This window comes from Idiotropiscis lumnitzeri, chromosome 15 (genome assembly GCF_059441095.1).
Source record: "Idiotropiscis lumnitzeri isolate Australia: NSW breed Sydney's pygmy pipehorse chromosome 15, RoL_Ilum_1.0, whole genome shotgun sequence".
In the NCBI taxonomy this organism is placed as follows: domain Eukaryota; kingdom Metazoa; phylum Chordata; class Actinopteri; order Syngnathiformes; family Syngnathidae; genus Idiotropiscis; species Idiotropiscis lumnitzeri.
In genome coordinates this window covers 12,072,037-12,097,263 of record NC_142405.1, presented here as the reverse complement: position 1 = coordinate 12,097,263, position 25,227 = coordinate 12,072,037, and the positions used below count along the sequence as shown (strand labels likewise).

General features: G+C 41.0%; 1 protein-coding gene across 2 annotated transcripts in view; it reads right to left on the bottom strand.

Annotated features, from left to right (window-relative positions):
- Window positions 1-25,227, bottom strand: part of prkcbb (protein kinase C, beta b) — a 73,402-nt gene that overhangs the window by 30,318 nt on the left and 17,857 nt on the right. For both annotated transcript variants that reach the window (XM_088316090.1, XM_088316089.1), the window contains exons 3-8: window positions 18,381-18,463; window positions 13,269-13,380; window positions 11,271-11,399; window positions 4,900-5,056; window positions 3,787-3,921; window positions 2,309-2,405 (exon numbers count right to left, since the gene is read on the bottom strand). In XM_088316090.1, coding sequence (XP_088172216.1) covers window positions 2,309-2,405; window positions 3,787-3,921; window positions 4,900-5,056; window positions 11,271-11,399; window positions 13,269-13,380; window positions 18,381-18,463 — 713 coding nt within the window. The remainder of the gene's footprint in view (window positions 1-2,308; window positions 2,406-3,786; window positions 3,922-4,899; window positions 5,057-11,270; window positions 11,400-13,268; window positions 13,381-18,380; window positions 18,464-25,227) is intronic.

The following is a 25,227-nucleotide window of genomic DNA, read 5'->3' as shown; positions in this document are numbered from 1 at the left end:
CACAGTGTGTCCGAGGACCATGACCTTCAAGAGACGGCGTGAAAGAAAAACAGATAAAGAGACAGAAGCTGGCAGGAGGGCAATGAGGACAAAAGTGATAAGCAAAAGAGCGAGAGGGAAAACATAATGAGGGGAGGGAACAGAAGGGGGAGCCGCGAGACATGCAAGAAATGTATACTGAGAGGGCCGAAAGCTATAATAACACAAGTCATGGTTTCACAGCACTCTCCTGAAATAAAGGATGCACAGAACATCCCACATAGGATGATAATTTAACATGGGTGGGAAGGTGTAGCGCATAAATCAAACTGGCCTGCAAAGACGAGGAAACACTATCTGATCCATAATTGAACAGGCTGATTAGAATACGCCGGCAATTTAGTGACTTGGCTTCTCCATGCAGCACTGTTGGTTGCACTTGGGTGGCCCACCATGGCAGATGAAGAAAAATAAATAAAAATCCAGATGCAGAATTTATTATTATTTCAGAATGCACAAATTGGACCTCTGCGGTGTGTGGCATGCGATGAGCTTGTTCGGTGATGAACCAGTCAGAAAAAGTTATTAGCCAAACTTGCGTGCTGGAGAATTCTGTAATCATAATTAAACATCCCTGAATATAGGACAGCGAGGAGCATGAATCATTTGATTTTAGATGTTGGATTTGCAATATCATGTTTGGCTAACACAAGATGGCAAGGGAAGTTGTAACTGTCACACTTTGTATAGTCTCGAGGCCTACACACAACACATTTCTCAAACATCTGCAATCAGATAAGGTAGACAGTGTGTATACTCTGTTATCGATTAATATATTTTGCCTTGATAAAGATAAAATTGCGCTGACGTTATCAAAAGGGGGGGGGGGGGGGTAAACTGAACTAACTAAATACTGTTTTTGATTACCTGCATCATGCATTGCATGGCTTGGTGCAATTAATAACTCTTCATTAGTTTTGGAAAAAAAACATTTCCAATAAGCTTTCTGAGGTCATGGTACATTTATTTTTTTTTTTTTGCATATCCAGAGAAAAGATGTGTATTGTTGGTGCTACAGTCTGCTTACAACGGGGCCAAGTGGGGCAGATGGTGATGTAGTGAAAAAAAAAAATTGTGCTTTGTCTGGCAGCTACTCCTTCACTTTGTAAAGTGCATTACCGTCACTTACGGGATTAGAATGGAACAGAATTATTCTGCACCAGGTGGCTTTTTAATTCAAATAACACACCAGTGCAAACTACAATCACGCAGTAAATTTTGTATTTTATTCTGAAAAACTATTTGGTCCCAGTAAACAGAGGGACCAAATATAGGGGACCAAATATAGTATTTTCAGAGTAAAATGCACTCTACGAAATTTGGAGTGCAGTTCTATTTCCGGTTGAAGTTGTTAAATTTACACCTTAGTGCAACATAAAATATCATTATTATTATTATAAAGGAAGTGGTGCCCGACCGTTAACCCATCCATTTCATTGTATGCCAATTGCAATAGTGTACAGTATATACACATAAACGATAATAATACACAATAATACTTAACTGTTTATAATTTTCTATGTATCTGTGGCCAAAAAGCCAAGCGTCGAGAGTCTCCGTTGCCCAAATGTGCTACTTGCTGCCAAGAGCCTCTGAAATATCAACACTTTATTTCTGGGCTGTTTCCTCTCTTTGTATTATTATAATATACGTAGCGAGTAGCTAGGACAATCTGATTCCTCCTTTAAAATAGCACAAAGTGGTTTCTCATTCAGTCAACGAATAACACGGTAGCTATGGTGCCTCAACACATTGCCTCCACGCATGGATGAAGGTTTTCCGTTGCAGGCTATGCCAGCTACCGCCAATTTCCCAGTTCGCATGCGTAAGTCCCAAACTGCGATTGTCCACGTCAGATGTGGTCGGCCGCGACGCTCGGTCTGTGGCGGGCCTGAGGCTTACTTAAACAGTTTGGATGACGGCTTTTTATGACTTTGCTGTCCCTACGGAGTCACTGATTTTGCGCACGCATTCAACGACTGGAGACTAGGCCCTGGATGATCTTTTTAGTGTGAGAGCAAAACACTTCACATCAACTGTGATATTTAGCAACAGCAGTCTTGTGTCCAATGTGTTAATAAGAGGGCCTTGTGATCAGATACATATACACCCATTCACACACACACACAAACACACACCCCCACACACGCACCCCTGCAGTGTGCCAGACTGGATGGTAAGTGTGTGCCTGCCAACTGCTAACAGCTCTCCCAGAGAGTGTCTCTCACACACACACACACAAATATGCAGCTATAGTAAACAGGCCCACCTCAAATTTCTGCCGTAGCTCCTCATTGCCCTCCTCTCCCTCCGGCGGAACTGGAACGTTGAAGTACTCGCCTTCTTCCTGGGAGAGCATCTTAAACCTGAGGACAGAGCATATTTCCACTTAAATCAATTCCCAATTAGTTTATACATTTTAGACATTAACTGGAGCCATTAGGCAAGGCTGCCGACAGTTAGCGCGCCAATTTAAAGTGTGAAAGAATGATCGGCTCATTATTTAGCAATTCCCTCTCCTTCATGGTAATCTTGCAAAGCCTGACAGAGGAGTGAAGACGCTTCTCATTTCACACAATCGATAGAAGACAATTTTCACATTTAGTCCATTACTGATGCCACGTTTGACTCCTCACAACTTACCACATAACCTCTATATTCACAGTCAATTACACTGGAGTGGATTTCAGTGCTATGACCTTAGCTCTTGGAATATAATTGTAATATATGCCTTGAATTATTTACACAGGATTTTACTTTTTTTTACTTTCATCTACTTGCGGAATTGCATTTTTTAGTAGTTACGCCTTCACTTTAACTTGCATGTCAGAAAGTGAGCAATGAGCAAAAATAAGAGGAAAAACGTTTTTGATTCTAAGTCTCTTGTGGAAACTTATTGTACGCTTCCAAGCACAAGAAAATCACAAAAAAAATTAGATTACTGGTAATCAGTTTTATTGCATTAAAACAAGTCCAAAAAATCCTGCGCAATATTGAAGCATTCGATTTACAGCATCTATTACGCTTTTGAAGAAAATAACATTTATATATTTGAATTCAAAAGCATCACTGAAAATGCGCAAACACGTTAAGTATCACGTGGCCAAAACACGGCAAGGTCATTCTGTATCTGAATGTTGTCCCAAAAATACTTCATTTCAAAATCAATCGACAAGATTAGTTACATTCTAACTCAAAAAAGGGATAAATAAATAAATAAATCAAAACAAATCTAATTTCGTTGCACTCTTGAGTACAATGACAATAAAGGGATTTCTAATTCTAATTCTTTCTAAAACATACAAACTGTACTGCGTTTTTGTTTTAGAATGCCCCTGACAGACATACTGGAAATCAAAACTATGCTTTGTCAAAGGTTCTTTTAAGACATCTCCCATTGGAGACAATAACACGAGAACGGGAGTTTTAGCCTGGAAAAGCAGATGTTATGTTCATGTCATTGAAAAGTGCCTACAGCATCTCTATACCACCATTTTGCCTCAAATGCTGGCATCTCATTAAAAGCCCTGACAGTAGTGTCAGCAGAAAGAAGGGATGAAAGAAGGCTAGAATGGGTGACAGTGAACACGGAGGAGAGAAAACAAGCAATAAAGTGGCGGGGGGGAGGGGGCGTTTTGTCACAGAGTGTCACCACAATAAAAAGAGCCCAAACCAAAGTAGTTCTCCAACAGCGCTCTAATGAACAAGGTCACCTTCACTCTCCCTCCTCTTCCTCCTCCATCTCACCATCCATCCACTCCTTGTTTCTGTAGCTCCGAGATGCCAAAGGACAGAGATCCCATGAAGTCGTTGCGGCTGGTCAGGTCCCAATCCCACGCCTCCACGGAAAGACGGCGGTCCTTATCGCACTCCTTCAGGTGGCTTGAAGAGAAACAATGCCCATCAGACAAGGATCAAGCGTACTCTCATCTAGTTTAGTGGCCAGCGGCCAAATCCTACATTGATATTTGCCAAGTCCACATCATAGAGCTTGTCGTATTCTTCTCACCTTGTCAGTCTGTGTGTGGGCAGTGCACAAAGTGACAAGGTCTGTTATATTCTTTGGTTGCTTGGCGCCAACATATAAATCCCGACTACCCAAAAAAAAAAAATTACTCCTCCAATTGACAAGACTTTGGTGTTTGAGCCGCAGTCATGCATGACATCACACAAGACCTCAGCATATCGTGCAAGGGGTCAGTGTAGCTCATGAGCGCCGTTTCAGTTCTACATTTCCAATCACAGAGGATGCCAGGATTTTGATGTTTTGCAATAGACCGAGTGGCACAGATTTTCTATTCTTTCATATCACAAAAATTGTCAAAAATTTGCAGGTCCACCACCGTTTGGTGTCATATTCCACCACAGTAGCAATTCCATATTTTAGACTACATTCAAGACATAAATTATGTGTGATTAAATCTTGTTTTTGCTCTCTTTTTTTTCTTTTATTTATGCAAAATAATGCCCCAATATACACCCCAAAATGATTCATAATTTAAGACTGTCTTATTCCACGAGAGCCGTGATGATGATTTATTAAGTACATAACTGGATTCAACGGCAGGAAACAACCCCAAAAGCGAGGTTTTATGAATATAAGACGCCAGATGTTGTTATCGGAGCGCCAGCGGTTACATACACTTGGAAAGCGGCGCGTAATGTGATGCTTTTAAAAGCCTGCACGAGGCGAGTGAGAGACTAAATGAGCAACACAAGATGAAAGAGGAGCCAACTGATCATGTTGGGAGAGACTGATGGAGGAAGATGAGAAGAAAGGCAGAGATGGAAAAGCAGCTCTAATTAATAGATAAAATAAAAAATGATCAAGGGTGGTGTAAAAAAAAAAAAAAGGCTTACAATTTAAAGGTCTCGTTCCAGACTGGGTTGAGACAGCACTTAATGGTCTTGGTCTTCTGTTTACTTTCACTGCGAGGATCTGGGATCAGTTTAAGTTTCACATACGGGTCTGACAGACCGTTTGGATCCATCGGGACAAGATTCCTGGCCTCCTTGACTGCAGGGAAAAGGAGAGAGAAATTGATGTATAGTTAACAAAATGGGAAAATATCAAGATGATAACAAATGAGTTCATAAGATTCCAATCAAACTTAGGAGGGGGAAGAGAACTGTGCTGGATTTTAAAATCAGCCATGAAAATGACTTACAAGCCTTTCCATTTACAATTTCTATTAAACAAATTGATTTGGAGAAAGTAAATAACTGAAAACATCGACCATTTACGCTTTTGTCACAGTATTCAAATGCAATCACATGCAACATTAAGCATCATTTAACAGTCTGTTTTGGGTGGTTGTCTCTTGTCTGGAGTGAAAACAAAGTGGGATCATTGCCATGGATACAGACATTGACCTTTGCAGCAGTGTTTTTCTTGCCCACATTATTTCCCTCAAAGAATTTCGGAAGGCTGTGTCCTCCAAAACGACACTATGTGGGCAAAAGTTTGATCAGGAAAGCCCTCGTTTTTATGGTGGCATTAAATGCAGACAATTACCGGTACCTTTATCAGTCATACATAAAAAGCTACACAGGAGTACCGTACATCATAAAACAGGTGATTAAAGAAAACCCAAACAAATCCTTCCCATTTACTCTCAGTACCTGACTCCCACATTTCCTGGGGCAACCCACACTTCCCTATTCCTTCTGTAAAACTAGTAACTGTTTTAAAAGACAGATTCAAATACAAAACTGGGCAGAGTGGAGTGCGCCATTAAAGAAGGTTGTTAGCACCAGAATCCACTCGCAGCTCATCGCCAACGAGAGAGAGCTGCACGGGGATCGCTTTGCCTTGGGCAGATGGTGAAGTCAATACCACAGGCCAAAGACGGAGACAAGACCCTCCTGCACCCCAGAGATCAGACCGTGCCTAAAGCGGCACCCTCCACAGCCAGAGATGATCACAGCTGCCTTAGCCATCAGACCCCCAGGGAGGGTACACTAGAACATGGGTTTTTGGGGAAAAAAAAATAAGTACTAAAATTAATCAAAACAGAAATACTATATTACTGATAGTAAATTAGATAATAGATTTCAAAATAAAGTAAAAGGGCCAACAAATGAAGAGTGATGTCCAATCAAACTCAGGTAGCCTTCTTAAAAGCACAACGCGAAATGGGCTGAATAAGGAAAAATCTAACTAATATAGACAGTAGTTGATAAGCAAGGTATAGTCAAATTGTGTTCAACTTAAAATGTGGGTAAATACATTAACACTCGATAGCTGAGCTCCTCCAGTCAGCTGTTTCACAGAATAGACTTGTAAACGCATCACCGTGGGTCTGATCGGATCTGACTTTTCTAGTCATCATCAGCAGATAGGCTGCTGAATTCTGCAGTAATTGTAAGTCACCAATATTTTTTTAGGAAGACCAGAAAGGCGAGGCTCGCAGTAATCAATGTGGCAGGAGATAAAAGCATGCATTAGCACCTCTGTGTTTTCTCTGGAGAGAAACGGGTAACTCTGGCAATCTTTTTTTGGAGGGATGCTAAAATCCAGTTTTCATGTTATTAACATGTGGGATCTGCTCAGTGTTTGTTATTATCCATCCATCCATTTTCTAAACCGCTTTTCCTCACAAGGGTCGCGGGGGTGCTGGAGCCTATCCCAGCTGTCATCAGGCAGTAGGCGGGGGAACACCCTGAACTGGTTGCCAGCCAATCGCAGGCCACACAGAGACGAACAACCATCCTCACTCACACTCAAACCTAGGGGCAATTTTGAGTTTCCAATCAACCTGCCATGCCGCCTGTCCGTTATTAACTTTGTTTTATTTTCTAAAACACAGTTAAAAAGAGGACTATGATTATGGAAAGCTGACCATGATCAGCATAACAATGGAAGCTGTGTTGGGCTTAAAATTGATCCTTGAGGAACACCGCAACACAACCCGTGACCTTCAGACAAGGAGTCTTGACACGATGACATACTGTAAATTTTCTCTTCCAGCAAGGTATGATTGAAGCCAGTTTAAAACAGCACCTGAGTGGCTGATCGTATAATGCTGCATGTTTAAAAGAATATCGTGGTTTAGTGTATCAAAGCAAAGTAGGCTCCACATATAGCTAGTGATAAAAGGACAGAGCGTTTTATCATGTCCGTTTTAATATTGACGATTAAATATATCAGATACTCCTGCTAAGGATGTTAAAAATGGGAAGGATCAATTGATCAGTGGTAAAAAAAATATATAATTTTAAAGTTAAGTTAATTCCCCCCTTTACTTTATTGAAGATAGTTTCATAGCGTTTATATATTCGGAGATCATTTTCAAGTTTATTCCCCCCCCCACTTTCTTTTAGCGCTTGACATTTTCTTTTAGTAGTTTTGTTTAATTTGTTTGCCATAGTAGGATGGAATTTAGGAGAGGTTTTTTTTTCTTCTCGCCTTTAGTGGAGCTCCGAGTGTCGATTTGATTTCCTTGTTAAAACCCTTCACAATAAAATCACAAGAAGCAGGTAATGTCTGCGGGAGTTTCTGGTAGTAGGAGAATAAAATTAGCAGTCACTTTTAGGTGTCACCTCCTTGCAGCACATTCCAGACTGTGTGTATAAAACCATTTGCAGTAGTAAAAAAAAAAAAAAAAAAAATGTGCAAAGGTGAGCTGAGATTGTACCAAGTAAATATCAAACATAGATGTATGTTGAGATGATTATACACGTACACCATGATTTCTCTAACATTAAATAGGGACGGTAAAATAGCTACTGCACACCGTCCATTAGTTGTTACCCTGCTTAAAAAGGAAACGCTTTATCTGGGAAGGCATAAGAACCGGCAGTTCTTCATTAACAAAATACATCACAAATTAATTTGTCAATTTACCTCACTTTGTGGAGCCCTTTACTCAGAACGACAGTTCAGGAAAAACAATACAAGTGTGTGAGATCTCATATCCCAACTAACCATCTTGCATTTCTGGGTTTTCTCTTCATTAACAAAATTTAAAAAAAAAAAAAATGGAAGTGATATGTCAAAATCAGGCATGACGGCCAAAACGAGGAACGAAAGGTGTATGTATGATTTACCTGTATGTGGGCAAAGCAGGATGTTGGACTACACTCTGAGAGGTTAACCACAGCAGTGCAGGCCCCGATAGCCAGCATGAAACCCTCAGCGGAGCAGGCCAGTAAATATTAGATGATGCCTGTTAAAGTGACCAGCAAATTCTGGCTATAAAGAGGGTAGCATGCCAAAGAGTCTCATAGGACTCTCTCAGTAAATAGAACACGGTTTGTGTGCGCCTTTCTATGCTTGGCTGTTGTTTATTTTAATGTGTGTCATAGAAATATGATTGCCCATCTACAGTAAGTGTGCTAATGCATATATTTAAGTCTGGTTTACAGAAGAGGATAGTTACAGTAGAATTTATTGTATGTCTTATCGGAGTCTTGATAATCTTCAAGTTTTATAAAGTAAACAACGTACGTAGGCCTCTGTTGGTTGCCGTTGAGCTGCACTGTACTCTATCTTTTTCATAATGGGAGATTTTTGGCAAGAAGTCAGTTTGTATAGTAATTAGATTATACGGAGTACCTAATATTGTGGCCATCTTGAGTATTATGTAGGGATGGGAGAGTACTACTACCAGTTATCGGTATCGGGCCAATGCCAGCCTTATTTTTCCTCACTAGGTGCTCGTAGAGGCTGCCGATACCCAAAATAGATCATTTGAATGAATAATTCCTCCTCGGCAGTAGTTGTTGCTATACTGCGAATCATAATCTGCGTCATATGAAAATTTATATATCAGAAGTACTCGAGGTATCAGTACCGGTTATCAGCGAGAAGTCAAAGAATTCTTATACTGGTATCGGTTTGAAAAAGGACGTATAGAAGATCCCTATTAATATTTGCTCTAGATAATATTCAATATATGACGCATTTGCTTAATCATTCTGATGTCATATTATGAGCGTGTGAGTTCTGTGGGTGTCATGGCCGCAGTACTAAATGAGGATAACTTCCAAAGCCACAATCTTAAGACCGCATTTCCCCTGCTGGTCACTGTGTCCTTGAGCCAAACGCTTGACTGCCCTCTATCTCCATGGATGCTGTTCCGCCACCACCACGCAGCTTGCATCTCCCCGAGAGGCAAAAGAGTGACCTAAAAGTGATCAATAAAGTGCTACTTTGCACTCATGTCTGCTGTTTTGAATTGAGCTCCGTGGCACTAATGCATTTCTCGGTGCGGCTGCCGTCTCGAGCAGTCTGCAATGTTGAGGTGCTCAGCCATTTCTGGTGTTTTTAAAGCCGGTTCTCACCTTCCTGCAATGAGGGTGGCAGCAGCTGGTGTGTACTTACTGACCCCTGTGGCTGCAGATAAATATTACAACGCTGCAAACTGTGAAACGTAATAAAGCAGGGGTGGGCCAAGAGAAGGCTTCTCTGCATTTGTTCCATAAAATTATATTGACTTATTCCCAGTAGTCTCTTCTCTTCATTTTGGAGCGTTGGCCATGGCTACACTGCTTCAACGTATGTATGCAAGTATGTAAGAATTTCGTCCAATTACATTTTAGCCTTTAGAAATTGCCATGACAATCTGCCCAGAATCAACGATATAAGCAATAAGACCGTTTACTTAAAAGTTAAAATAAAATTATAGCACAAGGGTCAGCTAACTGGTCCACAATGATGTCAGCAATTCCTACGTCTTTCAATTAGCAAAGTGAAGTTTAACTAGCTTGAAGGGAGTGATCTGTACACATTAATAATTTAATCAGCGACTTGTATTTTTCACGTTTTAGATAAATCTTGATTCTGAACAACAGCAGATTAATTACGTGGCACAATTGTCTCCTATTATATTATTGTATTTCTACAATTGCAATGTAGGATTGTGGGTAAATCCCCACAGAAGACCAGGCGGCAATTCCATGGCCTTCCACCGAGACGCAATATTATAGAAGTATCATTATTCAACTTTTTATTATTATTTTTAAATCCCTTAGTGTCCTGACAATTCAAACAATTCATACTCCTTTTCCTGGAAAACTATACAATCCTGTATTGTAATAACAGGTTTTCAATCAGGGAATCAGGGCAAACCTAAAACAAACCTCTGCTGCCATCTAGTGGCTTTGCCTGAGTGTAACATTTCCAGAACGTTAACTGGGAGTATTGAGTCAGATGAGACATTTTACCACTTGAAGGATTTCCTGGCAAAAATAAAATACAACATAAAAAAAGAAAGAAAATCGTCATGTCATGACTGCTTAGAGATTACATTGCTGCCGTTCTAAACAAGATGGTAGGCCTCCATTTAGTTTAGCTTCTGTACTTCAGCGTGAAATGGGGCATGTTAAAACATTATTTCTGTTGGGCATAATGCAGGGAGGGATTGACAAACACTTTTTTTGCCTTGTGGAGTGCAAAAAATGAAAAAAAAAGTAATCACAGTAAAGTAATATAATGCATATCTGAATTTCCTCCTTAATAAAAAAAAATGTTTCTTTAGTGAACTGTAGACTCTAAATTACTGAGAGTTTGACTGTAAATTGCGATTGACTGTCCGGGGTGCTCGAGTTCGTTACCAGCAACCCGAAAAGCAGTGTGGAAAACAGATGCATGCCTTTTTAAAATCACACACTTTTCAAAGCGTAGGTGTTATGTTGCTTTTCTTCTGAGTGTGTGAACCCCCTTGTGAAGAAACTCCCTTGAGAAAAGCTCTTTTATTAACCTACACTTGGCATTTTTAATTTTTCCAAACATGCAACACCATGTACCGAGAATGTATATTGAATATACTCAATGTGTTGTATATATCCACATCACAGTACCACTAAAAACAGTTATTGCCTTTAATACAATACATATCACCGTGCTGGTTGGTGATTGTGTTGAGGATAAAATAAAATCGATTTTCTCTCAATTATAATTATGAAATTTCAACTGCTATAACTACACCAGTAGAGGGCGGCAGAGCACATTTAATTCCTGTGAGTGAGTGCATGTGTTGAGAACCTGCGTGAAGTTGGCCCCCCATTTGGCACCATTCCCAAGTCAATCGGATGAAAATGGGGGGCTGGGTGACGTCACACTCGAAATAAAACAAAGTGTAATATCTTTCGAACCGAAGCAGCACAAACGAAAATTTTAACAGCACAAACGGGCACAAACGCAGCACAAACGAAACAAACTATTTCCACCTATTTTTGCAACAAATGGGGGGCCAACTTCACGCAGGTGTGTTGAGAGCATCACTTACTGGTAACAGTGAGCACATGAGTCTTGATCTCAGCACTGATGTAAATACGTCCTCTCCTCTCAGTATGATCTGTTCCACACAGACTCGGCACATTGGCCACACAGCGCTTATGGATGTTCATCATACAGTCTGCAACAGATAATATTGATTTCATTAGACAGGGCAGAGATCTGTTTGTTTTTGTAAACGGGGTTATGTGTCCACAAACACAACCAGAACACATGTATGATTATACCAGATGTGATCTTTCAAATACAGGGAAGTGATTTAAGAACACAGTCGGAAACTAATGCATACACCTACTGTATAGAATACAAAGTATTCAATCACACGTATGGAAACAGTGCTGAAAGGGGAAGTCAACCACCCAAAAAGTTTTTCGCAATAAAATGTTCTATGCACTATCAATAGTCTAAACGTGGCATTATGACTGATATTGCATTTGTGAAAGATGAGTTAAGCAGCAAAATCTTTTTTTAGCCACGTTGAGAGGTGGCCAATTTGTCACTTTCTGTCAACGGAAAATGACATCACAGTTGCGTCAATCACGGCTCACCTGTTTTCTGAAGCGGAGTCATGATTGGTCGTTACCTGAGCCCTGCGCAACTGTGCAGTCATTTTCAGTCGACAGTAGTAAGAAAATGGCCGCCCTTTGAACTAGACAAAAACAGGGGAATTTTACTGCTTAAATCATATTGCACAAACGCAATATTAATCAGAACGCCATCTTTCGACTAGTCGGCCCGCATATAAATATTCTTGTAAAGATGTTTTTGGGGAGGTGACTTCCCCTTTAAGAACTACAATTTAAGTGCATATACGTATCCATGTTCATACACTCATCATCCACGTTTAGATAATCCAGCGCAATTCCAATGCAATATCCCGTAGGGATAAAAATGCTGAGTTTTGACTGAGCTCTATTACGATAACAATGCTGCATGCTTATTAGTTTTATTTTAAGTGTCACTCCATTAAACTAAGTCGTGTTTCTAATGTTTTAGTTACCCTATTAAATTGCATGTTGAAATGGATCTCATTACGATTGTACAAATTTACAAAATTGTACAACTTTAAGGGTAGTCAAATATGAATTTGTCCAAACTTATGTCAGAATATAGTAAGTAATGATGAACAGAATCTACAGTTGCTAAACAATTTTTTTGCTTTTTGTGAGACCATCATTTCAACACTTTTTTTCACCATTAATGTAACCTATAAAAGGTACAACTGTTTTTTTCTCCATCTTTTCAAGAGGAGAGTAAAAATAACAACTGAAATATTGTGCTTGCTAAAGTGCGCAGACCCTCTTATATCTGGGATGCGGCCATATGCGATGTGGCTGAGTTTCTGAATAATTAACCAATCACATTAACAAATATTCAACCTTGTTTTGGATTTTGTTGTCTAGGTCACATTAATGATGGAAAGAGATGTGAAAAAATTTCTTTAAGGAAAGAAAAAATGGCATTTGGACAGGAGTGTGTGGACTTTTTTATATACACTAGTGCAGTGGTCCTCAACCTTTTTTTCCTGCCGTGGACCAGTTCATGCAACTCCATAATTTTTGCGAACCAGCAAGGGGCGTGGGGTGGTTGGCTGCTCACCGCATATTGTGCAGGCGGGCTTGGTACGTCCTCTTTTATTTCCCTAATTTTGCCAGCTTGTGGGTTTAATGAGTGTGATGCAACCAAGACAATTAACATTAGAGTCCAAGATAACAGAGAGAAGCTGATCACTTTACAAAAGAAAATATTATTCAGCCTCGAGTAATAAATAAACCGCAAGTATTGCAGGTTTTTTTTCTTTAATTTGTACGGTCTGCCACGACTTGGTACCAGGCGGCGGCGGCCTGGCGGTCGGGGACCACTGCACTACAGCACACACTCGGCCAAATTAGACGACACGTGAGAACATCAAATACTCATTCATGTGGGCCAAGCAAGCATAACCAAACCCAAAACTTGAAGAATTGTTTCCGTTTGTGCTAGTACGTACGGTCACATCTCATGCCCTGGTGAATGAGGCCATACAGCAGAGAGCCACAATGGTCACAGAAAGTGGGACTGGAATAGGTGTGGATCTTGAACTTGTGCTTAGCTCTCGGATCCTACAGACAGAGAGAAATGTCAACATTTGATAACAAAAGCTAGCATCCTTGTGCAGACTTTCACCAAATGTTCGAAATCAATAACAAAACAGAACAGTCATGCTCTGGATTTTCTCAAGCGAGAGAGCGAAGAAGCGGTGCCTCGAGGGGGAAGTTGATGCAAACTACTTCAACCATTTCCAGGTTCCAAACATTTGATTCATTATTACATAAAAATGAGAAATGATCTGATGCACGTGCAAATGACAAGTGCTGTATACTTGGGAACTTGGGTTTCATTTCCTCTGTTAAGAACACCTGTAAGGCATAAGTGGGGCAGAAACAGATTCTATTTCTGTCTAAGGTGTGTGTGCTGCAATCATAGGCAGCCGCAGCCGCATCTAATAATTTAATATTTTCTGGTGACTGACACTCAAATTAACTGGCTATGTTATTAATGACAATGACATATTCATTAACAAACAAAACATGCATAATCATATAAGAAATACAGAAAAACAGAGAGGCATTGTACAAGTTCCAATATGTCAAATATTGGACAATTAATCGGCTCTAACGGGCTGCCAGATCTTTAGCACATCATAGAACAGTTTATTTCACTTTATTTCATATTGCTAAATGATTACCACAGATCGAAAGTGAACCTTCAGTATGTAACATAATTCAAGGGACAGTAAACCTCGATGGCATATTTCAGTTCTTTTGAGCCCAGAAAAAAAAAAAAAAAACGACCATGCAAATTGATTTCTTCCCATTCTCCACACCTGTCCTGGAAAATTGTGTTTAAATTAGATGGCTGCTGTCTAAATTCTACGCAGCCTCCACAAGGTTTGTTCACCAGTGTGTATGTGCTTCTTGTTATGCCTAAATGATTGTGCGGCTGCCTGTGATTTCCTTTGCGTGGGTGTGTATGCGCATCTGCGCGTATTTTTGTCTGTGTTGATTCTCATCTCTTGTCAAGGGCGACTGCCCCTCCTGCTAGTTCATTTTTTTTCTGTTCCTCTGCAAAGCGAAAAAGCGATGTTGCTGCAGTCACGTCGAAAGAAATAACAGCCATGCATATAGAGATAGGTTGGAAGAGGAAGATGAAAACTTGAGTTTCTATAAAATACTGCTGACAAGAAACATGATATGTTCACAGTTGATAAGAGGTAAAAGTGCGTCCTCCAAATCCATCTGTCAATTGGACAGAGTGTGTAAAATATATCTGTGTATACTGTACATAGCAAGCGTACCTATATGCCAACAGGATAGTTTCAATGGACATTTTCGATTATATATATATATATATATATATATATATATATATATATATATATATAAAGATAAATAATTCGGGCTGTCAAAATTAAAAAGTTAACTCAAGATTAAACACAATCAATTAAATATTTTAACTCCGTTAACTCTGTGTTTAGCATATCATCTTAGAACAAAACACTCTGTTCAAGTTACCACTGGGGCTTGGAAACACTGCTGGAGTGTGGTGCTTGTAGGCAGAACTCAGTGTATTAGTCTTGAGGATTGTTTCGAAGAAAAATAACAGTAAAGATGACTCAGTTTAGATTGTATTCACGGATCAAAGAAAGTAATTCGAATAGTCTTTGATTTTAAATCTACGTCATATTTTTTTAATTTTACGTTAATGACATGATATTATTCAAGTTGCAAGCGGTTACATGCTGCACAAAAAAAATAGGTGAAAATGTGATTAAACGCGGTTAATTACGGAATCTTTTGTGATTAATTAGTTAAAAAGAGTAATGGCTTGACAACACTAATATAAATTGTAACAAATTTCCCTTTCCAACATGTTTTATCCTAAACTTATGTTATTACTTTGTTACTATATTTCTTCAAATGAAGTGGGATTCCGACCTTTGACCCTCTCATTCCAAATGCCCAACAGAACGAGTGAAAGCGGCTCATTTGCATAATGGAGAATTTTATTTGCGTTTGTAATCAGTACCGCACCAAACAATTAGAAAACAATTTATACAAAACGTTTTTGGAGCTGGGGATCATCACTCTGCTACTCTGATCACACCGAGAACCCCCGCCCAGCCCCCCCCTCCTCCAATCAAATGAACAATCGTCTCAGTTGCATTGTCATGACAATGTACCCGCACGTGCTGTGTCAATTACAGATGCAGCCGATTAATATTTTAGTCGCGATAAAGAGGCCGGGACCCTGCAGACAAATGGACTCTTAGCATATGTTGTGCTGCTGAGTCTCTAAGCATCTAAGCTCATAACATATTCATACAGTGCAACGGTCACTAGTCACTAATGAGTGCTACAGTACCACCCACACACTTTGTTGTTTTTCATTGTGCATGCTCTGCTTTTTAGCTAAACAAATATTGGTGTCAATGTAGTTTCCCACAGCATGTTGTCTTACTTCAAACCAAAAATTACTTGAGAAATTTGATACTGACTGACTCGCACCTCGACGTTAAGCTCGTCTCCAAGATGTCATTAAAATACAATCAGTTCCACACAATTTAATTCTGTTTCCAAGAACAATGCTTTCATCACTGAGGAATTGTTGAAAAAAAATGTACAGTATACAGACTTAGTTGGCATTTCTTTTTACTTGCTCGCATCCCCACACATCCTCAAGTCACATTATCAGGCTGAGGACCTTGAATGTAGGTTTCATTAGAGCCTCATCTCATCCCTCGACTTGTCCCGAAGGACAAGTATTCTATTAACCCAGATCTATAATTGACTTCTTCTTTTAAACATACATTGTTGTGAGACAGAGGAAAATGAGAGAGGGGAGCTTAATACCGTTAAGTGGGTGACAACGTAACTGATGATGCGCAGTAAATCTTCTTCAACAGCTGCAGTAATTGCATTGTCCTTGACAAACATTTGGCCTGACCGCATAGAAAACCTCAACCTCATCATCTCGCAAAGGCTAAAAAGTGATGAATCAATCTAATGCGGATCAATCTCTGAGATTTGGCCATGTAAATCAAATATTTACAGTTAAACGAGCCGGTATTTTTACATGTGCGTTGAAATGGTATTGCTAAAATACTGCATGAAAAGGATCAATAATTATAGCATACTTTACACTACCTATTTTTTTGTCTCGCTGAAATTAGCCTGATTTAAGGGAAACGCCTTGCATCAGGTCAAGCCCTGTTCCATATAATGCTTGGTCGAGCAAGTCCAGGTAGTTGTGAAATGGAGTAGGATTAGCATGGCCTCATGTAACTTTAGCTTTTTAGACGCGAATGTTCCAAGCTAATCCTTAAATGTGCATACAACCAAACTCTGATGCTCTTGTTACACTATTCCAAAGTTAAAAGGTGTCAACTAGTGCAGTCTAGTCTTAGCTTCAAAGTGGCTGTGGATACTCGCCCTGCTTAGCTTTCAAGTTAGGAGCGGAGAAACTCTGTGGGAGGGCAGCGATTAGTAAATTACCTGTGATTAAGGTCCTTTAAGCATTAATAATCAATTTCACTGTCAGTAATTTTAGAAAGCTACTTTTTATTTCCTTTCCTTTTAAATGCCTTTAAATGTTTTGTTTTTAAATGTGTGTAATTGCTGTCAATGTACACACTTATTAATTCTCAGTAAAATGTTTTTTTTCTCTTTCCTGTTAGTTTGTAGATGCTTTCAGGTGTTATAATCTAGATTGTGTGAAGCACATCGTGTTGCCTTGTGTATTTAACCAAAACCGTCTTGTCTCGCCATGCCTTTATTCTCCGAGTATGATTTTGTCCTCCCTCTTTCCATGCATAGCCAGAGGAGCAGACTTGTCTCCTCTTTTTAAATTTGCATCAAAAGGAAGCTAGCCTAGATTACCCCCCGCATTGGAACTGAGGTCATAAGTCCACAAACTCATTAAGAAAATGACATGGTGGGCCTGGTAAGGCCCCGTAATTAAGAGCAACCCACTACCCCCCTCGGGGTGGACTGGCATTTAAATAGAATAGGTAGAGGCGACTGCGGTGTGGATGACAGTCGGAGAGCATTTTCAGAGAATGGAGAGTGCCTGCTATAAACAGACTACAATGATTAGTTAAATGATAAAAACAGGTGACCTGTCACTGATTGACAGGTCCATCATTGCTGAAAACGTGCGAAACAAAAGCAAAGAATTCAAATGGCAATCCGTCGTAAATAGTTTACACACAATAAGAAAAAATAATGAACAGCATTTCCTCTGAGGGATGAGGATGTGCACTTGTCACACTGAAGGGTGCTCCTGAGGGAGAAGAGGACATGGAAATTAAAAAGACCCTTGGGTTCTTGAAAGGATGGAGTCGACGTGATGAAAGCGCTCTGAAGATAAGGAAGGGAACGGCATAGTGTTCTCATCATAAGCGCAAATTAGCGAGCCCGTCTACAATTTAATAGAAATCAAAGAAAGGAGGCTACCTGTCAGAGCTTTCAAAGCCTGCACAAGTCCATGATAAAAGTAACACTTTCATGGCACTTCCAGAACAAGCGGGTGAGGAGGCGAAGGCCATGATTAACAATCTATTATGCCAGCTGGCCGGATTCATTTTGATGATGGAACAATGAATTGCAAACCCACTGAATTATTTAACGCCGCTCACAAGATAAGCTTTGTGTAATCATATCTATCCACATCCTGAGCGAATGAAACTTAATTTTACATCCAAGTCATGAGATCTTTCCAAGTCGGTATGGATTTGCTCTTTGCAAGTCAGAAACTATTAATCATAAGTAGGAGTAGTTTGTCCCAAAGTTGTTTGATGGATCTTTGTGGACAGTCTTGCTGGAACCGAAAACAAACTGTTCTGTTGTTAAACCAAGGTTAAAAATGAGAAAAGTGCACAGTTAAAAAAAAAAAAAAAAAATACCTTCCTCTTCATCTTGCATGTGCATGAAATGCCAACAGCAAAAAAAAAAACAAAATGTGCTTCTCAACATTTCCATGCTCATGGTCCACAGTTCTTGTTGTCCTATGCGTGCAAATTGACACACACACACACTCGCACGTGTTTGTGAGTCATACTCACATCTGAAGCTGGACCTTTATCAGCTCCTGGGCAGGAGAACGTAACAAACTCATGGCAGCGTTTGTGCACCACGAAACAGCACACTGCGGGGAGAAAGAAGAGTTCTTTGAATCACTTTCATGGAATAGGATGATCTTTGTTTAGCACAACATGATCAAGAAAGGTGAGGGGAGTCTGGGATGGGGTCTCCTCTGTGACCTACTATTACTGATGGAAGCAGATTTATGAGTCGGGAAGGTAAAGCAAGGCTAACATTAACCCCACACACATGCGGAGGTTTTCAATGAGTGAAAATATGATAAACTAATTCAACAGAATGGACAAAATTCCACATAAAATAATGGCAAAAATAGAAAAAACAAATCAGGGCATATATATATATATATATATATATATATAGCTAATTTCTATTACTGCATAGCACAAATTTTTTTTTCTCTTTTTCATCATTGTTAATGTGATATGTTCACAAATTGAGCCTTGACACAGAACGTAAAGTAGAGCAAACTATTTTTTTTGTTTGTTTGTTTATTTTTGTACCCGCTCGGTTGACATATTCCCAGTGGACCTTTTTTTTTCTTTTTTTTTTTTTCTTTCCAGACTATACAAAGACTTCTCATTGACCATTTCTTCACTTCAATTTGTGCGTCTGCTTGACAGCGCTTTGAAACACTTTTAGTTTTTGTTATTTTGAAGAACTGCCTCACTGACACTATTCCTTTGTTTCCAACAACTAGCTTTGCCTGTTGATTTGCACATGTTCAAATTTAATTTAGGAATCAGAAACTGAATTTTATTTATTCACTAGAAATGTTGCTATTCCATTGGTGGGATGAGCAGGAACGGACGTAATAGTTTTGGGCCAATACAAGCCTCATTGGATCGTATATTTTTCAAGGCTGCCGATACCAGTCACCGATACTAAATGCAGAAAAAAAAATCTGCCATTGAATAAGTCCTCCTTGGCAGTAGCTTCCGCTATACTGTGGCATTCGGGCACATCAGCGAATCATCATCATCATCAGCATCATCAAGAAATGTAATTTCAATTTTTTGTCATTGTGTTAAATGAAATTTCAAAAGTACTACAGGGATTGGTAATCTATATTGGTGAGTACTTAAAGACGGAATACTGGTGTCTGTCTAAAAAAAAGTGGCACTGAACATCTCAATTCTGTTTTAAATAGTTATTTGCAAATCGAAACATAGAATAATATTAAATGAATTTATTAGAAGTAGAAGCAACTCGAGGTGTTAGGGACATCACACTCAATTTTCTCTTTTTTTTATTTTATTTTATTTTTAAATGTACTCTAGGTCACAAAAAAAATATATATATATATATATGGGTGGCAAGGCAGAACGTGGCCAGCGTGCCAGATGTTGGACATCCCTGCCGTATACGATGCTCAGGAGGAGACGCGACAAGAGTGATGTGTGATGCTGTTCGGATCTGCCTTGTAGCTCACTTATTAAATGGCTTCCAGTGGGAAATGTACAGAAGATTCTGTCTTATTAACTCCCACACACAGTCCTGCACCACTGAGCCATTGTCAGCCACTCTGGATAAGTGCTTCTTACACATGGCTACAACGCAATAAAACGTGTAATGTCGCTCCACTTATGTTGCAACAAAATGACTTGGTTTAATATCTGCTAGAAGAATCTACATTATCAAAGAACACGTTTTGGTTTTACATGTTTGATTTTATTTTTTTTTTTTTAATAAAACAAAAGAAAACAAGAATCCTTCCGATTGTGGAAGGGTTTGACAATAGCTAGCGGTGCAGAAACGCATGAAAGCCTCGATGCACAGCTGCCACCCGGCCTGACGTCCCCATCAAATTGATCAATGTCAGATCTACTGGCAGGCGTGACGAGGCGAGATGGCTAAAAATAAGCTCGTACACAGAGGGTGGTAGTAGCACACGACGTTTACTCCACTACTACATTTACTTTTAGGATAAATTGTACTTGTTAGAGAAATAATTTTTGATTTTACTTCACAATATCTGTTAAGAACAAACTACCTTTAGCCAGTAACGGTGAATTATGGTACATTTAGCTTGCTACTATTATGTGCAACTATATAATTAAGATATTTTACATTTTTGTCTGAAGTTCATGTTCAAATTTAAAATGGAATTCAGAAGTTACTCACCATTTACTGTCTACTTTTTACTGTTTCCCCCCCGGCCCCCACAGAGTACTTGCTTCACTCTCAGTCGAGTATGGTGAAGTACAGTCTGTTTAAAAATTGTATCTGGATCCAGAGGATTTTATTCTGTGCAAACACTAATAAATAAATAAATAAATAAATTGGGGCAGCACAGTGGCCGCCAGGTTAGCACGATGGCCTCACAGTGCAGAGGTTGTGGGTTCAAATCCGGCTCCGGCCTTCCTATGTGGAGTTTGCAAGTTCTCCCCGTGCCTGCGGGGGTTTCTTCCGAGTACTCCGGTTTCCTCCCACATTCCAAAAACATGCATAGTAGGTTGATTGGACACTCTAAATTGCCCCTAGGTATGAGTGTGTGCGAATTGTTGTTTGACTATGGATGCCCTGCAATTGGCTGACAACCAGTTCAGAGTGTATCAGGGTGGCTCGTGCTGACCTGAGCAAAGGCATCAAGCTAGCCAAGGCAAACTACAAGAGGAGGCTGGAGTCCCACCTTGCCAGCAACAGACCACGGGAGGTGTGGCAGGGTCTATGGAGCATCACCAACTTCCGAGGCAGCAGCACGACCTCTGTAGACCCGAGTGCATCGCTGGCAGAGGAGCTTCTTCGCTCGCTTTGACTCGCCCCAACCGTCACACCCCTGCACTTCATGCCTCAACTCCCCCCCACTCACCGTAGAGGAACACGATGTGAGGCGCGCACTCCTGGCTATTAACCCCAGGAAAGCTACTGGACCCGACGGAATACCAGGCAAGGTCCTCAGAGCATGTGCCCACCAACTGTCACATGTTTTCTGCAGGGTCTTCAACCGCTCCCTGGCTCAAGCAGTCATCCCCACCTGCTTGAAAATTTCCACCATTATTCCTGTCCCCAAAAAGTCACCCGCAGTCCTCCTGAATGACTATCGTCCTGTTGCTCTCACGCCAGTCATCATGAAGTGCTTCGAGAGGCTGGTTCTTCAGCACATCAGGGACTGCCTTCCTCCCACTCTGGACCCCTACCAGTTTGCATACCGGGCCAACAGATCCACTGAGGACGCCATCGACACTGCTCTGCATGTTGTGCTGGGCCACCTGGAACAACAGCAGAGATATGCAAGGATGCTCTTTGTGGACTACAGCTCGGCATTCAACACGATCATCCCAGACATCCTCGTCGCCAAACTGGACATTCTCGGCCTCCCTGCCCTCACACGCTCCTGGATTAAGGACTTTCTGACCAACAGACCCCAGACTGTGTTGCTCGGCCCCTAGACGTCCGCTGAGCACCGGTTCCCCTCAAGGATGCGTGCTGAGCCCTCTCCTATACGCCCTCTACACCTACAACTGCAGCCCGGCCCACGGTAACAACACCATCGTCAAGTTTGCTGACGACACGACAGTGGTCGGTCTGATCTCGGAAGCTGACGAGACAGCCTACAGAGAGGAGGTCCAGAGACTGACGGCTTGGTGCGAGGACAACAGACTGCAACTCAACATTGCAAAAACAAAGGAGATCGTCATCGACTTCAGGAGGAACAAGACGGTGCCGCCCCCCCTCTGCATCGAAGGCGTGTGTGTGGAGAGGGTCCGCACGTTCAAGTTCCTGGAAGTACAGATCTCCGATTACCTTTCTTGGACACACAACACCACAGCAGTGGTAAAGAAGGTCCACAGGCGTCTGCACTTCCTGAAAGTCCTCAGGAAATTCAACCTGGACAGGAAGCTGCTGCTAGCCTTCTACCACTCGTCCATCGAGAGCCTGCTGACGTACTGTGTCTCCACCTGGTACAGCGGCTGCACTGAGGCGGACAGAGTGAGGCTCCAGAGGACAGTCACAACAGCGCAAAGGATTATTGGCTGCCCTCTCCCCTCACTGTCGGACATCTACACCGCCCGGTGCCTCAGAAGGGCTCTCAACATCGTCAAAGACAATACCCACCCAAACTCACACCTGTTCGACCTGATGCCCTCTGGCAGGCGCTACAGGTGCATCAAATCGAGGATCAATAGACTGAGAAACAGTTTCTTTCCAAGAGCCATCTCCATTCTGAACTCTCACACACACACGAGAACACCCTTACCTTGCAGAACAGCATTGTGATGTGTTTTTATATACCCCATTCAGTACTAAATTCCATTGCACTCTCTTATTTATTTATCTAATTTATATATTTGTCTGTATTATTGTTGTATTGCACTGGAGATGGGAGCCCTCTAATCTCATTGCACACTTGAGTACAATGACAATAAAGGGATTTCTGATTTCTGACTAATCAGTGGCACAACAAGTGCTTTTCAAAGGGCTGTTGTTTTTTTGGGGCGGGTTAAGAAATAGACGGGACAAGCAGTTGGTGCAGAAACAAAGGAAGTGTTTTAGGAATATGCTAATGACTGGCATGAAATGAATGCAGGTAAAAAGTGAGAAATCTCACACAAAAAACTCGGGAGTATTGCAATACACTCAAAATTAAACAAATTTGGGTGTAATGGTCTGTTCGGTAAATATGTAAGTTTCCCATGACGATTTGATGGAAATGATGAAGAATGAAGGCACAGTGGCAGGGTGCCCAGAGTCGGACTGAGATCAAAGATCACCTTGGGTTCAGGAAGTTCCATTAATCATTAACATAATGTGTCCGTCTTCCTGTGAACACATGCACATATATTTTTAATTTAGTTTACTGCACATTTATGAAAGATTGTCGTTTTCATTTGAACCATTATTTGCATTTAAACTACAGTATTTACATTTTGTTTTTTTGACAAAAACAAAAACGCGCCTGCGCCGAGTCTCTTTTTATGGCATATTTATATAATGCGATTTTTGTTTGTTTTGGCCCACGGGTCATTTCATTGCATAGTGTGCACTTCTATTTTTGCAATACAATCTGTGTTTTGGTAAAGGATTTGGCACAAGTGCTACTCCAAAAGAGCAGTTGCCTTGAAGCAATATGTGCGTACAGCTCTCTCCATTTCCCTCCCTAGCTCCTTTCCTCCTTCCACCCTCGCTTTGTATATTCAATCTGCGATGTGACTGGGATGAGTGGGTGGTCTGATACGTGTGTTGTATCATATCGGTGAGGGGGAGGTGTGACCAAAGAGGAGGATATTGCGTGGGAGTCAAGTACCATTGAGGTGCACATGACTGTGTGTGTGATGGAGCGAGATGAAGAAAAGACTTTGTTTTAATGATATTCTCTAATCAACGCGGGTTCGGAATCGGTCTCTCTATATTCCTGAGCAGCTGAGATTTCGTTGTTTTATGACCTTATGGTGGCATTGATAAGCCACGATTGAGATGATTGGGTAAAATCACAAGGTCGGTTATTATTTCAAACTGTTACAAACTGTCTACCTAATATGGAGGTTTCACTCTCTAACCACTTTTGGATGCAACTCTGCCTCCTCTGGGGTGCTGGTTGCATAGCGTGCAGAGCGGCCTTCGCATGAGCTACCGTTATTTGTTTCACTTGCTTGTGGGTTTAATATTACTGTAATGCGACTGAGACAATTAACATCTTGATATTCGACTTTACTTTTTTTTTTTTTTTTTTTCTTCTCCCAATCTGAGCAGCCCGCTGGGGCCTGGTGATTGCGGCGCAGTGCTTAAGAGTAATTTCCTGTAATATATATAGCTCAAATGAAAGAAAAATAATAGCATTGGAAAGAAATTGTGTTGAATTTACTGAATGTTATTTTTTTTTTTTACTTATTTATCCATCTATTATCTGGAGCGCTTCTCCTCACAAGGGTCACGAGGGGCGCTGAAGTCTATCCATGCTATTTTTGGGCAGTAGAATCGGAAAATCAGAAATCCCTTTATTGTCATTGTACTCAAGTGTGAGATTAGAGAGCTCCCCTCTCCAGTGCAATACAACAATAATTCAGATAAATATATAAATTAGATAAATAAGAGACTAGTTAGTGCAATGGAAAATAATACTGAATAGGATATATAAAAACACATCACGTTGCTGTTCTGCAAGGTGCGGGTGGTCGTGTGTGTGTGTGAAAGTTTAGAATGGAGATGGCTCTTGGAAAGAAACTGTTTCTCAGTCTATTGGTCCTCGATTTGATGCACCTGTAGCGCCTGCCAGAGGGCATCAGGTCGAACAGGTGTGAGTTTGGGTGGGTATTGTCTTTGACGATGTTGAGAGCCCTTCTGAGGCACCGGGCGGTGTAGATGTCCGACAGTGAGGGGAGAGGGCAGCCAATAATCCTTTGCGCTGTTTTGACCATCCTCTGGAGCCTCACTCTGTCCGCCTCAGTGCAGCCGCTGTACCAGGTGGAGACACAGTACGTCAGCAGGGTCTCGATGGACGAGTGGTAGAAGGCTAGCAGCAGCTTCCTGTCCAGGTTGAATTTCCTGAGGACTCTCAGAAAGTGCAGACGCTGGCGGACCTTCTTTACCACTGCTGTGGTGTTGTGTGTCCAAGAAAGGTCATCGGAGATCTGTACTTCCAGGAACTTGAACGTGCGGACCCTCTCCACACACACGCCTTCGATGCAGAGGGGGGGCGGCACCGTCTTGTTCCTCCTGAAGTCGATGACGATCTCCTTTGTTTTTGCAATGTTGAGTTGCAGTCTGTTGTCCTCGCACCAAGCCGTCAGTCTCTGGACCTCCTCTCTGTAGGCTGTCTCGTCACCTTCCGAGATCAGACCGACCACTGTCGTGTCGTCAGCAAACTTG